The sequence below is a fragment of the Lithobates pipiens genome, unplaced genomic scaffold, assembly GCF_037356315.1.
Source record: "Lithobates pipiens isolate NorthernLeopardFrog02 unplaced genomic scaffold, aLitPip1_a1.2 Scaffold_10, whole genome shotgun sequence".
Classification (NCBI taxonomy): domain Eukaryota; kingdom Metazoa; phylum Chordata; class Amphibia; order Anura; family Ranidae; genus Lithobates; species Lithobates pipiens.
Genome location: NW_027507686.1, coordinates 17,407,013 through 17,421,839, shown reverse-complemented (window position 1 = coordinate 17,421,839; position 14,827 = coordinate 17,407,013). Strand labels below are relative to the sequence as shown.

Below are 14,827 nucleotides of genomic sequence, written 5' to 3'. Positions count from 1 at the left end.
CTTTAATGTTGCTGTAGGCCTCTTGGCAGCCTCCCTGACTGGTTTTCTTCTTGTCTTTTCATCAATTTTTTGAGGAACGTCCAGTTCTTGGTAATGTCACTGTTGTGCCATATTTTCTCCACTTGATGATGACGGTCTTCACCGTGTTCCACGGTACATCTAATACCTTGTAAATTCTTTTTTCCCCATCTCCTGACTGATACCTTTTACCAACGAGATCCCTCTGATGCTTTAGAAGCTCTCTGAGGACCACGGCTTTTGCTGTCGGATGTGACTAAGAAAATGTCAGGAAAGACCTACCAGAACAGCTGAACTTTATTTGGGGTTAATCAGAGGCACTTTAAAATGATTGCAGGTGTGTACTGACTCCTAGTTAACATGAGTTTGAATGCGATTTCTTAATTCTGAACTCAGCTACATCCCCAGTTATAAGAAGGTGTGTACACTTATGCAACCAAATTAGTTTAGTTTTTTATTTTTAATTTCCCCCCACCCCTAAAAGACTGAAGTTTGTTTTTCAATTGAGTTGTACAGTTTATAGGTCACATTAAAAGGTGGAAAAAGTTCTGAAATTATTTATCTTTGTCTCATTTTTTTTACATCACAGAAGCCTGACATTTCAACAGTGGTGTGTAGACTTTTTATATCCACTGTATATTTATCAATTGACTGAAGAATTTGCAGATACTTTGGATTCAAGGCTGGAGTCTTGCTAAATGATTTTTTAGCCCTACAGCTTAATTCACCTAGTTTATCTGTAATGACAATGTCCTATGCAAGCGGGCAGCCGGATCTTCACTGCAGGCATGCCCTGTCCTCTTCCTGTCTCTGGACTTCTGAAGTGCAGGCTCTGGGCCTTATTCAATAAAAAAAAAGTTCACAACTGGGACCTGCCCCTCCCTCCTCCTCCATATGTTCTTTCTCTGCATGTAACATGATCTGTGAAAGGAGAAGAGAATTCTGTGACTCAGCAGACTCTTCTCCAATCCCAGATTGCATTACAGGCAGTGAAAGCAATAATAGAATTTTTCACTACAGTGGAGGAAGGGGAGGAGGAGGGAGGAGGAGTGAGGAGGGGGAGGCGGCCCTCCTCATGGCCTTTTTCACAGCAGCTTTAAAAAAATACCCATAGCCTTGAACCCCCTGCACACTGGAAAATCAGACAGGAAGAGGACAGGGCATCCCTGCAGTGAAGGTTTCTGCAGAATTCAGCTGCCTGCAGGACTTGGGACATCCCTCATTCCAAGTAAGTTCAGTCAATAAGGCTGTAGAGCTAAAAAAAAATATTTTTTTTGCTTAACTTTACCTTTAATTATAGCAAATGAGCAGGTAACAAAGTGGAGCTTTTCTCACCTTGGTTGGGTGCAGAGATGAGGGCCGCCCCGTTGTCAGATGTGAAGAACACAAAAGTGTCCTTAGCTATCCCCATGTTTTTTATCAATTGCAAGATGTTCCCAATGCTGGAATCAATTTCACGGACAGCGTCTCCATACCTGGGATATCAGAGAAGAGAGTCTGTACCAGAACATACCATCCTCATGGACCAGTTTAAAGCAGGACTCCGGTCTATTTAACAGCTAAGTAATGGTTCAAAATTAAGAATTTTAGAGCTCTTTTTTTTTTTGAACATCCCAAAAGGGTAATGTTCAAAATTGTCTAATTACAAATACTGTATCAGGGTAATTAAGGTCAAATTGAGTTAGTGATTTAGAATGTCTACAAGATTTAACCTGGAAAGAGATGGGATTTGGATTATTCTTCTAGGCTAGGAAAAACTGACCTTGGTTATCAAAGTGCACAATATGGCCCATGGACTTGCGACTATTACACCTACATACATAGCAACATTATGGTCCCGGATAGTGGGACACTGGTAATCCCACCCACGTTCCACATTTCATTTACCGATGTACCCAAATCACACCCACTTCATGGGTTGGTCTTGTCTAGACCTGGCTTCTAAATATGCAGGGACCATTTATTATGGTCACTTTTTGAGATGGTCCTACCCAGACTCTACCTCTGATTATGTAGGGACAGTCCATCATAATCACTTAATGGGATGGCCTGGTCCAGACCCTGCCTCTAAATATACAGGGATCATCCATCATACCTACTTTATGAGTTGGTCCCACCAGATCCTGCCTCGAAATATGCATGGACCATCCATCATACCCACTTTATGGGTAGGTCCTGTCCAGACCCTGCCTCTAAATATACAGGGATCACCATCATACCTACTTTATGGGTTAATCCCCCCATATCCTGCCTCAAAATAGGCACGGATCATCCATCATACCCACTTTATGGGTAGGTGTTGTTCAGACCCTGCCTCTAAATATACAGGGATCACCATCATACCTACTTTATGGGTTGGTCCCACCAGATCCTGCCTTGAAATATGCACGGACCATCCATCATACCCACTTTATGGGTAGGTCTTGTTCAGATCTTGCCTCCAACTATGCAGGGACCATCCATCATACCCCCTTATAGATTGGTCTCACCCAGACCTTGTCTCTAAATATGCAGGAACAGTCCATCAAATCCACTTTATAGGTCAGTCTTGTCCAGACCCTGCCTCTAAATAGGAAGGGACCAATCACCATGCCCTCTTTATGGATTGGTCCCACCCAGACCCCGTCTCTAAACATGCAGGAACAGTCCATCGTACCCACATTATAGGTTGGTTTTGTCCAGACCTTGCCTCTAAAATTCAGGGACCGCCCATCAGGCCCACTTTATGAATTGGTCCCACCTGGACCGTGCCTCTAAATACACAGGGAACATACATCAAATCTACAATATGGGTTGGTCCCACCTGAAACATGTTTCCAAATATGCAGGGACTACTCATTATACCAACTTCATGAGCTGGTCTTGTCCAGACCCTGCCTCGAAATATGCAGGGACTATCCATCATACCCACTGTATGGTTTGGTGTTGTCCAGACCTGGCCGCTAAATATGCAGGAGCCATCAATCATATCCACTTCATGTGTTGGCCCCACCTAGACCCTGTCGTTAAATATCCAGGAACCATCCACCATACCCACTTTATGGCTTGGGCTTGTCAAGACCCTGCCTCTAAATACGCAAGGAACATCCATCATACCTACATTATGGGTTGGTCCCACCTGAAACACATTTTCCAAATATGCAGGGACTATCCATTTTACCAACTTCATGGGCAGGTCTTGTCCAGACCCTGCCTTTGTATTATGCAGGGGCAGTTCATCATACCCACTCTTTGGTTTGGTTTTGTTCAGATCCTGCTTCTAAACCTACAGTGACCATACATCATGCCCCACTTTATGTGCTGGGCCTTCCCCAAAAACATTGGACCCTGCCTCTTAATATGTAAGTATCACCCACTCACAGCCCCGACCACTTAAGTTAATGATTTTTTGAGTTACAGCATATGTTTAGTATTTCACTAATGCTGTGAACCTAAGACACCGCATCCATATAGGACAGAGGGTCAAGAGGTGGGACTGTCCCAGCAAAGCCACAACATTTGGCATGCATGCAGCTATATGAGCTTGTTTGGCATCCCTTTCCTAAATCAGTTGTATAAAATCAAGCACAGAGCAATGCAATCCCCATTAACAAAGCAAAGACAGTTGGGAACTTCTAATGTTTTTGGTGAAGGCCCTGTTCTCTTCTAACGTAATTGTGCTCCTATGTACAAGTCCCTGACCTGAACCCTACTGAACACCTTTGCGATGAATTGGAATGCCTAATGTGAGTCAGGTCTTCTCATCCATTGTCAGTACCTAACCTCACAAAAGTTCTTTTGGCCAAACAGACACAAATTCCCACAGGAACCCTCCAAAATCTTGTGGAAAGCCAACCCAGAAGAGTGGAGGCTGTTATAGCAGCAAAGGAGAGGCAGCTCCATACTAATGGCCATGGTTTAGAAATGGGATGGAAATAGATTGGCATGTCCAACAAGCTCAAATAGGTGTGATGGTCAGGTGTCCACACAGTTTTGACTATATAGGGATTTATTTACTAAAACTGGAGAGTCCACAATTTTGTGCAGTTGTGCATGGTAGCCAATCAGCTTCTAACTTCAGCTTGTTCAAATAAGTGTCAGGGCTGGGCTCAGCCCTTCCTTCTCTGAGCTGGCCGCTCAGCTGTTAGCTAATTTCCAGCTCCTATCTCTCTCCAGTTACTCAGCTGTTGATGATATCCTGCTCGTCAGTCCTGCCTACTTAAGCCATCCAGTCCAGAGGATCTCTGCCTTCGCCTTGGTCAACATCACAGAGACTATCTCCTGCGATCCTGTTCAAAACTTGCTTTGCTGACATCCCTTCTGGCTTCAGATCCTGCTTGCTGTTCCACTACATTGATCCCTGACTTCTGGCTTATCTAACTATCCGTTCCGGTTACTGAACTCTGGCTATGTTTTGACTACGTTTGTTCTTTTTACTTTTATTATTTAAAAAAAAGTGTGGTTTAACTGTACTTCTGTCTCGGCCTGATCTCATGGTTTCTGACACTAAGCTTTGACAATAAAACCTGGAAGCTGATTGGTTGCTATGCAGAGCTGCACCTTATTTTGCATGCTACAATTTGAATAACTTAACCCCATGTGTTCCCCACAGTAACCAGATCAGATTCAAACACACACAGGACATAACATTTGCACCATGAAATTTGGTTCTCACCAGCTGCTGTGGGGGAAACACCTAAAACTCTTGTTAGTGAAAGGCTTGACAAATGGGGCTCAGTGTTAGTCTATGGTGATATGGCTGTGATTTAGGTCTTACAATCCTCTGCGGCTACTTCCCAGGAAAGGTTTAGAGGCGTAGACGGGAGCATGGGTGGCATCAATCGCCCAGTACAAGAAGAACGGCTGCTTTGTTGATCCGTATTTACCGATAAAGTTCAAAGCTTCCTGTTAATAAAAACACACCTGAGAATAAGAACAGGTCATAGAAATGATAAAAATCATTATAGTTTTATTCCATTACGTAACGAACGTAAGTAAATATAAACCCTAACCGAATGACACTAAGTGGTCTATTTATTAATAAATAGTTTTTATTGCAGTTTTGTGTCAGTGAAAGTCATACAAACAAATTCACTGTCAACACAGTGGCTGTAATATACACATACAGCTCCCTGGAAAAAGTATTCATACCCCTTGAATCTTTCCACATTTTGTCATGTTAAAACCAAAAACATAAAATTTATTTTATTGGGATTTTATGTGATAGACCAACACAAAGTGGCACATAATTGTTACATAGTAGGTGAGGTCAAAAAAAGACACAAGTCCATCAAGTCCAACCTATGTGTGTGATTATATGTCAGTATTACATTGTATGTTGCGGTCGTTCAGGTGCTTATCTAATAGTTTCTTGAAACTATCAATGCCCCCGCTGAGACCACCGCCTGTGGAAGGGAATTCCACATCCTTGCCACTCTTATGCCGCGTACACACAACCGTTTTTTCCATCAGAATAAACCCCTGAAAGGTTTTTCCTACGGAGTTCCGCTGAAACTGTCTTGCGTACACACGATCACACCAAAGTCCGATCGTTAAGGACCCCGTTGACGTACAACACGTACGACGGGACTAGAAAAAGGAAGTTCAATAGCCAGGAGCCAATAGCTTCCGTCTCGTACTTGCTTCAGAGCATGCGTCGTTTTTGGTCCGTCGGAACAGCATACAGACGAACGGTTTTCCCGATAGGAATTGGTTCCATCGGAAATATTTAAAACATGTTCTATTTCTAGGTCCGTCAGAATTTTAAACCAAGCAGTATGTACAGCACCGGAACAAAATCAGATTGATGCCCAATTAAGAATGTGGTCCTCAACACTATAAAAAATTCCTTTAGGAACAATTTTATATTGCATTTGCTTTATTTAAATTTTTTAAAGAACGTTTCTGCTGTAGAGCACTGCTATAGGATGGGAACCAAGTACACTTACCTGCAGGTAGATCTGTGTTAAATTTGATTCCCCAGTCTTATGATTAATTTCTATGTCTTCATAATATCTGAAAAAAAAAAAAGGATACTTAAAGTGGTTGTTAAGCCACTCAATAACCTTGCTACAATTGCCTCCTAGCACAAATCTTCTTCCCCCCCATGCTCCCTCCCAACACAACCCCCCCCCCCCAATCACCACTCCCCCCACCCAAATGTCTCATCCTAGACCAATATTTAACCCCTTTTGCCCCCCTCCAAATTCCCCTTTCCAACACAAATCCCCTCTGCTATATGAAATAATGTCCTCAGTGCATGTGTTCTTAAAAAAAAAAATTGCTGCAGTGTACCTCATTTGAGAGCGCTGATCTGCGCTCACATGACATGATCTCTCGATCTGACAGTAAAGCGGGTGGGGCTGAGAAACCTCCACTGACATCAGCCAGGAGGAGAGGAGAGAGGCGGCCGGTCACGTGAGCGCTGATCGACGCTCTGAAATGAGGGCATTTAAAAAAAAAAAAAAAAAAAAAAAAAAAAACACATGCACTGGGGACATCATTTAATATAACAGAGGGGATTGCGGCAAGGTTATTTCATTACGATAGCAGCCAGAGGGGGGGGGGGGGCTGGGGAGTGGACTGAGCTGACAGGAAGGGAAGCGAGGGGGGAGAGGAGGACAGAGAAGGACAGAGCAGGGCTGCGGATGTCGGAGGTATGTAAACTGACCACCGTGTCAGGGCTCAGCAGCCATGATAAACCGTGCTCAGTTTACGGGGGGGAGGGCATAGTCAGGTAGGATCAGCCAGGTATTTCAGGGTATACATGGGGCAAAATTATACAGTACAAGCACTGTGCTGTATAACATGCTTTAAGGGAACAGGATCCATTTTTTTTTTTAGGGTAACAAACACTTTAAGAAAAAAGTTCAGACTACTTGGGATGCCCACTTGTGACATTAGACGTGTCACCTGTTCCTAATGCACAATTTTAAGCTCTACCCCTTGACGCCGAACTCACACAAATATGTGGCCTCACTAGACTGGGCATTTGTCCGTGGGGCTGCATATTTGCGTATCTTGTGTTGGGAACCCAAATTACACCAAATCTCCCCTCCTAGTACAAATATTCTTCCCCCCATGCTCCCTTAAGTTGTGACCCTTAATTTTCTCTGACAAGTGATTGTGTAATACTTTGGTGCCTTATGAATAATAGTAAAGATTTGCTCATAACCATAATTGTAGCACTTACCTCCCAATCATATCCCAGTCACGGTACACCGGTATATTAGGTTGCTGTTTGTCATCATAAGGTCCGAAATGACAGTTTGGTGACCCAAACCACTCATCAAAGCCGTGACTCAATGGGTGATATTTGGGTCTGTGCCCCAAATGCCTGTAAGAGAAGACCATTGTGTTCTGCTTACAACCAGCTCTCTTCTCATCACTTTAGAAGTTCTGCCATTCCGGTGGATTACTCACCATTTGCCGACAATCTTATTGACATATCCGGCCTTCTTCAGTAGTTCCGGCAGCAGCACTTCGGAATCTGCAATTCCACCAACTATTTCTTGGGGGGTGTAAGCTGTACAAGAGAAATTATATCTATTACCTATAACCTTAGGCAAGCTTCTCCTTCAAGGTTTATGTGACCTGCACTATAGTAGACAGTTTGGGGAAGACCTTTTTCCGTTCCAACGTGACTGTGCCCATGTGTCAGCTCCATAAAGACGTTGTTTGCTGAATGTGGTGTACAGGAACTCTATTGGCCTGCACAGAGCCCGGACCTCAACCCTACTAAGACCTGCACAGAGCGCTGACTGCAATCCTACTAAACCCTGCACAGAGCACTGATTTCAACCCTACTTAACCCTGCACAGAGCCCTGACCGCAACCCTACTAAACCCTGCACAAAGACCTGATCGCAACCCTACTAAACCCTGCACGAAGCCCTGACCACAAACATACTAAACCCTGCACAGAGCCCTAATCACAACCCTACTAAACCTTTCACAGAGCTGTGACCACAACCCTACTAAACCTTGCACAGAGTCCTGACCACAACCCTACTAAACCTTGCACAGAGCCCTGACCACAGCCCTACTAAACGCTGCACAAAACATTGACCGTAACCCTACTAAACCGCCCACAGAGCCCTGACCATAACCCTACTAAACCTTGCACAGAGCCCTGACTGCAACCATACTAAACCCTGCACAGAGCCCTGACCACAATCCTACTAAACCTTGCACAAAGCCAGGACTTCAATCCTACTAAACCCTGCACAGAGCGCTGATTTCAACGCTACTTAACCCTGCACAGAGCCCTGACCGCAACCCTACTAAACCCTGCACAGAGCAGTGATTTCAACCCTGCACTAAGCCCTGACCGCAACCCTACTATATCCTGCACACAGCTCTGACCTCAATCCTACTAAACATTGCACAGAACTCTGACCGCAACCCTGCTAAACCCTGACCTCAATCCCACTAAACCCTGCACAGAGCCCTGACCTCAACCCTACAAAATCCTGATCTCAACCTAATAAAAAAGCAAAAGTAGGTTGAAAAAAGAAAAGTGAATATTTCATTATTACCTCCCCCTCCTCACCCTACCCTCCCCCAAGTAAGTATGGGTAAGTGGGTAGCTAACGGAATACATGTTCACATTAAAAAGGCAATCTACTGTAACCACTGAAGGCTACAGAAAAACTCCTCTTACCATTTCTGGAATGGGCATTTGTGGTGTAGAATCCGTTCCGTATGGGAAGGCGTCCTGTTAATAAAGCTGCTCTCGCTGTACAATAAAAATAAATAATTATCCATGACATTTCCTTAAAGGATCATTGTACTCAAAACTGTGACCATCTCCCGTATCATGTCTGCGGTCTCTGACCATCTCCCGTATCATGTCTGCGGTCTCTGACCATCTCCTGTATCATGTCTGCAGTCTCTGACCATCTCCCGTATCATGTCTGCGGTCTCTGACCATCTCCCGTATCATGTCTGCAGTCTCTGACCATCTCTCGTATCATGTCTGCAGTCTCTGACCATCTCCCGTATCATGTCTGCAGTCTCTGACCATCTCCCGTATCATGTCTGCAGTCTCTGACCATCTCCCGTATCATGTCTGCAGTCTCTGACCATCTCCCGTATCATGTCTGCAGTCTCTGACCATCTCCCGTATCATGTCTGCAGTCTCTGACCATCTCCCGTATCATGTCTGCAGTCTCTGACCATCTCCTGTATCATGTCTGCAGTCTCTGACCATCTCCTGTATCATGTCTGCAGTCTCTGACCATCTCCTGTATCATGTCTGCAGTCTCTGACCATCTCCTGTATCATGTCTGCAGTCTCTGACCATCTCCTGTATCATGTCTGCAGTCTCTGACCATCTCCTGTATCATGTCTGCAGTCTCTGACCATCTCCTGTATCATGTCTGCAGTCTCTGACCATCTCCTGTATCATGTCTGCAGTCTCTGACCATCTCCTGTATCATGTCTGCAGTCTCTGACCATCTCCTGTATCATGTCTGCAGTCTCTGACCATCTCCTGTATCATGTCTGCAGTCTCTGACCATCTCCTGTATCATGTCTGCAGTCTCTGACCATCTCCAGTATCATGTCTGCAGTCTCTGACCATCTCCAGTATCATGTCTGCAGTCTCTGACCATCTCCTGTATCATGTCTGCAGTCTCTGACCATCTCCTGTATCATGTCTGCAGTCTCTAACCATCTCCTGTATCATGTCTGCAGTCTCTGACCATCTCCTGTATCATGTCTGCAGTCTCTGACCATCTCTTGTATCATGTCTGCAGTCTCTGACCATCTCCTGTCCTTTAAGCAATTTTTACATATCTAAATAAATAAATGGGATTGGGAATGCCAACCCTGCCACACAACAGTCGCGGTGCCCTGGCCAGAAAGAAACAGTACAGCATGTTCAGAGATTCTCATTCCCTTTATATACTCACATGGGGAACACAAAGGATTGGCTGTGTAAAAATCGGGAAACAGCATCCCCTCCGCTGCCATCTGGTCCAAATTAGGGGTCTCTTTGGAGGGCTCACCGAACACACCCAGGTCTCCCCACCCCATCTGTAAAAAATAAATAAAAAAAATGTAAAAAAAATTAAAAATAATGTCCTTTAAATAATATTATTATTAATCAAAAAAGTCAGCTTTAAAAAACAAAAAAACAAAAACTAGGAAGGGTGGGCAGTGGAATATAAGTGAGATTTGAGGTTACTGAAGCTGAAAATTCAGCTAAGACTTTATGATGGAAAATTGAATACTTACCTTTCCGTAATTTTCCTTTCCTGGTGCCTATCCATGGCAGCATACGCATGGTTGGTTGCTCCACCCCCAGCCAACCCACAGGACCATTATAACTATGCATATGCTGTCATGAAGGCATAGAGAAAATCAGTTACAGCAAACAGTTTACTTTTTCCTTTTGGGATAAAGATTTTACATAATTAAAAGCTGATCAATGTAAGCACCCATGTCAGTATTATTATTAATATTAAAAAAGGACTCGTTCACATGTGGTTTTCTGCGAAGCATAGCATTGTGGCTACGACATGTGTACACTAGGGATGAGCTCAGGCGTGTTCGCATGGAACACGTGCAGAGCCCGCCAGGAAGTCGGCGCAGCGCTAATCACAGGCAGTGAGACATTTCCCGATCTCTGCAGCCGCACATCGGGGGGCAATGTCTCGCTGCCTGTGATTAGCGTAGAGCTGCGTCGACTTCCTGGCGGGCTCCGCACGTGTTCCATGCGAACATGCCTGAGCTCATCCTTAGTGTACACCCCTAGCCACTGCCTCTTTTGCTCTGTGTTTGAGCTTCGTGGAGGTGAGCACACCCTAATGCAATTGGCGGTGCACACCTATGCCCACGGAGGCAAGCACGGTCCTCACACGGTCATAATGCCTAATTACGCCCGTGTGAGGCCGGCCTCAATATATATGCTTTGCTTCCTTCTAGAGGTAGCAGCCTCTGTGCAAACAAAGAATGTATATGTCACACATGATCCCAGCCCCCCCAATACTCTTACGTCGTCCATTAACAGCAGGATGATATTGGGTCGGGTCCCATTCTCTCCCAGGACCGGACACAGGAGACACAGGACACTCAGGTACCATACAGATGACATGACAGCTGCTCCAGGATCACCAGACTTCAGATCAGCTGACTACAAGGAAACAACTTTCCAGACCAATAGGAAGTCAGATCACATGACAGCTGGGGAAGGTGTGTAGAGGCTTCAGTGCGAGGACCAAGATGGCCGCTGCTGGGGAAATTGCTGCAGGAAGTGGCGGTTTGCGCTGTGTCCTGCAAAAGAAAGAGAATTATTAACCCCTTCCAGGACCAGGGAAATTTTTTCCTTTTTAGCACTGCAGCGACTCATACACACTATTAGATTTTCTGCCGATTTTTGACCAAAGAATCAGGTTTACCAAAACCATGTAGTGCAAGGGCCTGTCTGCTGGTATACACATTGAAACTCTTAAGGTTTGACCTCATATTATTAGAGATGTTTTATTTATTTTTTATTCATTCTGGATAAATTTGATAACTTTTTAGGTGGTGAAGTTTTAAAGTCATATACAAATTTGTCTGCAGATTTTTAGGTGACCGTAAGGGAAAAGTGGCGGATGCAAGTACCATAGAGGACACTAGATGGCACTACAGTATCGGTCATTTTCAAGCCAGATGGGACGACACCTAATGTCCCGTACACACGATCGGAAATTCCACCAGCAAAAGTCCGATGAGAGTTTTTGGTCGGAAAATGCGACCGTGTGTATGCTCCATCGGGCTTTTGCTGGCAATTTTTCGGTCTGGAAAACTTCCGATCGGAAATTCTGATCATCTGTAGCAATTCCAACGCATGCTGGTGTTTACAAGTTAAAATATTTTTTTTTTTTGCTAGAAAATTACTTAGAACCCCCGAACATAATTTTTTTTTTCCAGACACCCTAAAGAAGAAAATGGCGGTCGTTGCAATACTTTACATCACACCGTACTTGTGCAGCGGTCTTACAAGTGCAATTTTTTTTAAAGAAAATACACTTTTTTAAATGAAAAAAATAAGACAACGGTAAAGTTAGCCCAATTTGTTTTTTAATATTGTGAAAGATAATGTTACACCGAGTAAATTGATACCCGACATGTCACGCTTCAAAATTGCGCCCTGCTCATGGAATCGAGACAAACTCTGACCCTTAAAAATCTCCATAGGCGAAGTTTAGACATTTCTACAGGTTACCAATTTTGAGTTACAGAGGAGGTCTAGTGCTAGAATTATTGCTCTTGCTCTAATGATCGCCGCGATACCTCATATGTGTGGTTTAAACAAAGTTTTCATATGCGGACGCCACTTATGTATGCATTCGCTTCTGCGCACAAGCTCGGTGGGACGGGGCATTAAAATTTTTATTTTTTTTTGTTATTTATTTTAAATTAAATTTTTTTATTTTTACACTGTCCTTTAAAAAAAATAAAAAATTGGTTCACTTTTATTCCTATTACAAGGAATGTAAACATCCCTTGTAATTGAAAAAAAACATGACAGGTCCTCTTAAATATGAGATCCGGGGTCAAAAAGAACCTCACATCTCATATTTACACTAAAATGCAATTTAAAAAAATAAAAAATAAATGTCTTTTTTTTTTTTTAAAGTCCCCTATAAAACCATTGGGCTGAAGTGACGTTTGACGTCGCTTCCGTTAACCAATGTTATGGAGCCGAGTGGCGGCCATCTTTCCCTCACTCGGCTCCAGGCCTGTCAGGGGGAAAGGACGCGATTGTCTCCACCGCTACTGACGGCTCCGGTAAGCGGTGGAGACGACCAGAGCGCGGCAGGGGGGGGGGGGGGGCCCTCTCCAGTCCTTGATAAAAGCGATCTCACTGCGAATCCACTGCGGAGACCACTACTGTTTATGACACCAACCGGTGTGCGATCTTCCTTTTCAACTGGCATAGAACTGTAGTATTTCCATAATAATTATAAGCAGATGTCCAGAGCACCCCTCCCCCCCCTTACATCAGATGTCAAGAGTCCCCCCACCCCATCTTATCTCACAGTGCACCACCCCCCCCCCTTACCTTGTGAAGAAGCTGGGGGTTTAGCTGGGAAGCAAAAAGTGCAGGATCTGGAGGTGGACCACAGGAGGGCTGGAAGCTGCTGCCGCTGAATGCTGAGACCAGGGGATGCGGAGATAAGGGGGAGCTGCAGCTGCACAGAAACGCCGCAGAATCTGTAGGAGGAAGGGGGGGGGGTTGTCCTCCTCTCTGCTGCTGACTGCAGAGATGGATGGGGTGGGGGGGGCAGAGATGAGCATCTCCGTGAATGTGTGGAGAAGCACAGGATCTGGCAGGGGAGCTCTTTCCTCCTCTTTGCTGTTGACTGCTAAGATGGGGGGGGGGGGGGCAGAGATGAGCATCTCCATGAATGCATGGAAAAGTACAGGATCTGGTGGAGGAGTTCTGTCCTCCTCTCTGCTGCCTCCTGCTCGGGGGGGGGGGGGGTATGGCAGAGATGACTGAGCATCTCCATGCCATGCATGCATGGAGAAGCACAGGATCTGGTGGAGGAGCCCTGTCCTCCTCTTTGCTGCTGACTGCTGAGATGTGGGGGGCAGAGATGAGCATCTCCATGAATGCATGCAGAACCACAGGATCTGGTGGAGGAGTTCTGTCCTCCTCTTTGCTACTGACTGCTGAGATGGGGGGGGGGGGCAGAGATGAGCATCTCCATGAATGCATGGAGAAGCACAGGATCTGGTGGAGGAGTTCTGTCTTCCTCTTTGCTGCTGACTGCTGAGACAAGGTGTGGGGTGTAAATGAGGGGGGTTCTGCAGCTGCAGGAGAAATGCGAGGGCCACGTAAAATCACCCACCAGGCTGGATTTGGCCCGTGGGCCTTGTGTTTGACAGGAGGCACCAGGGCCTTCTTTAATATTGATTGGACCCTGGGCAAAAATTTTCTTAGGGCCCCCCTCCGCCCATGCAATTTCACTCTCCACCTTCTCTGAGACATACAATAAATAGCAGCTAGACTTAAAATCAGTTTACCGTATCAGATCAGGCAGCGATTGCGATTGGTTGCCAGAGGTTACAGCATATCATTACTGCTTACTGACTGGTTGCTAGAGGTTACAGCACTCCTTAAGGCTCACTGATTAGTTGCTAGAGGTTACAGCACATTTCTGCTTGTTGATTAGCTGCTAGAGATTGCTGTACAGTAATACTGCTCACTGGTTGCTATAGGTTACAGCACATCTTCTCCTCACTGCAGGGGGGCATGATATACCTATGAATGCTGCCTTTATTTACATATCAATGCAGTTGGCCTCAGCTATTTACATATGCATGTCACTGCTATTTACATATGAATGCCAGTATTTACATGTAAACACAGGGTCTGCAGGTGAGTCATCTGTACACAACAATAGGGCAGAGCTGGGCAGCATTAGTAGCAGCACAGGACTAAAACTTCAAGGGACAAGGGAATGTAAACTGGGATAGTTGGCAAGTATGAGGCAGCTGCTTTGGGCCCCACAACAATGACAGGGCCCAGGGCAGCTGCCCCTTTTGCCCTGCCTTAAAGACGGCCCTGGGGGGCATTGTGGGGTGCTGAAGGGCACGGTGGGGTCTCAGGGCTCCTAGGGGACCTGGAGGTAATGAAGGACACTGTTGGGGGAACTATGGGGGACTTGAAGCTTTACAGAAAGCTAGGGGACACTGTGGGGGCTGGGGGGAACTATGTGCCACTTGGGAATCACTATGGAGGCTCTACACCAAGTTATAGGGCACTGTGGGGGTTGGGGGCACTGTAAGGACTTAGGGCTTTTACAGGGGCCGGAGGCACTATGGGACACTGT

At 45.2% G+C, this 14,827-nt stretch overlaps 1 protein-coding gene across 1 annotated transcript in view; it reads right to left on the bottom strand.

Annotated features, from left to right (window-relative positions):
* GALNS (galactosamine (N-acetyl)-6-sulfatase) overlaps window positions 1-11,153 on the bottom strand; it is a 29,001-nt gene extending 17,848 nt beyond the window's left edge. Inside the window, exons 1-8 of the mRNA XM_077451874.1 lie at window positions 10,996-11,153; window positions 9,911-10,034; window positions 8,659-8,733; window positions 7,420-7,522; window positions 7,190-7,333; window positions 5,946-6,012; window positions 4,775-4,902; window positions 1,354-1,493 (exon numbers count right to left, since the gene is read on the bottom strand). Coding sequence (XP_077308000.1) covers window positions 1,354-1,493; window positions 4,775-4,902; window positions 5,946-6,012; window positions 7,190-7,333; window positions 7,420-7,522; window positions 8,659-8,733; window positions 9,911-10,034; window positions 10,996-11,094 — 880 coding nt within the window. The 5' untranslated portion in view covers window positions 11,095-11,153. The remainder of the gene's footprint in view (window positions 1-1,353; window positions 1,494-4,774; window positions 4,903-5,945; window positions 6,013-7,189; window positions 7,334-7,419; window positions 7,523-8,658; window positions 8,734-9,910; window positions 10,035-10,995) is intronic.
* Between the last annotated feature and the right edge of the window lie 3,674 nt (window positions 11,154-14,827).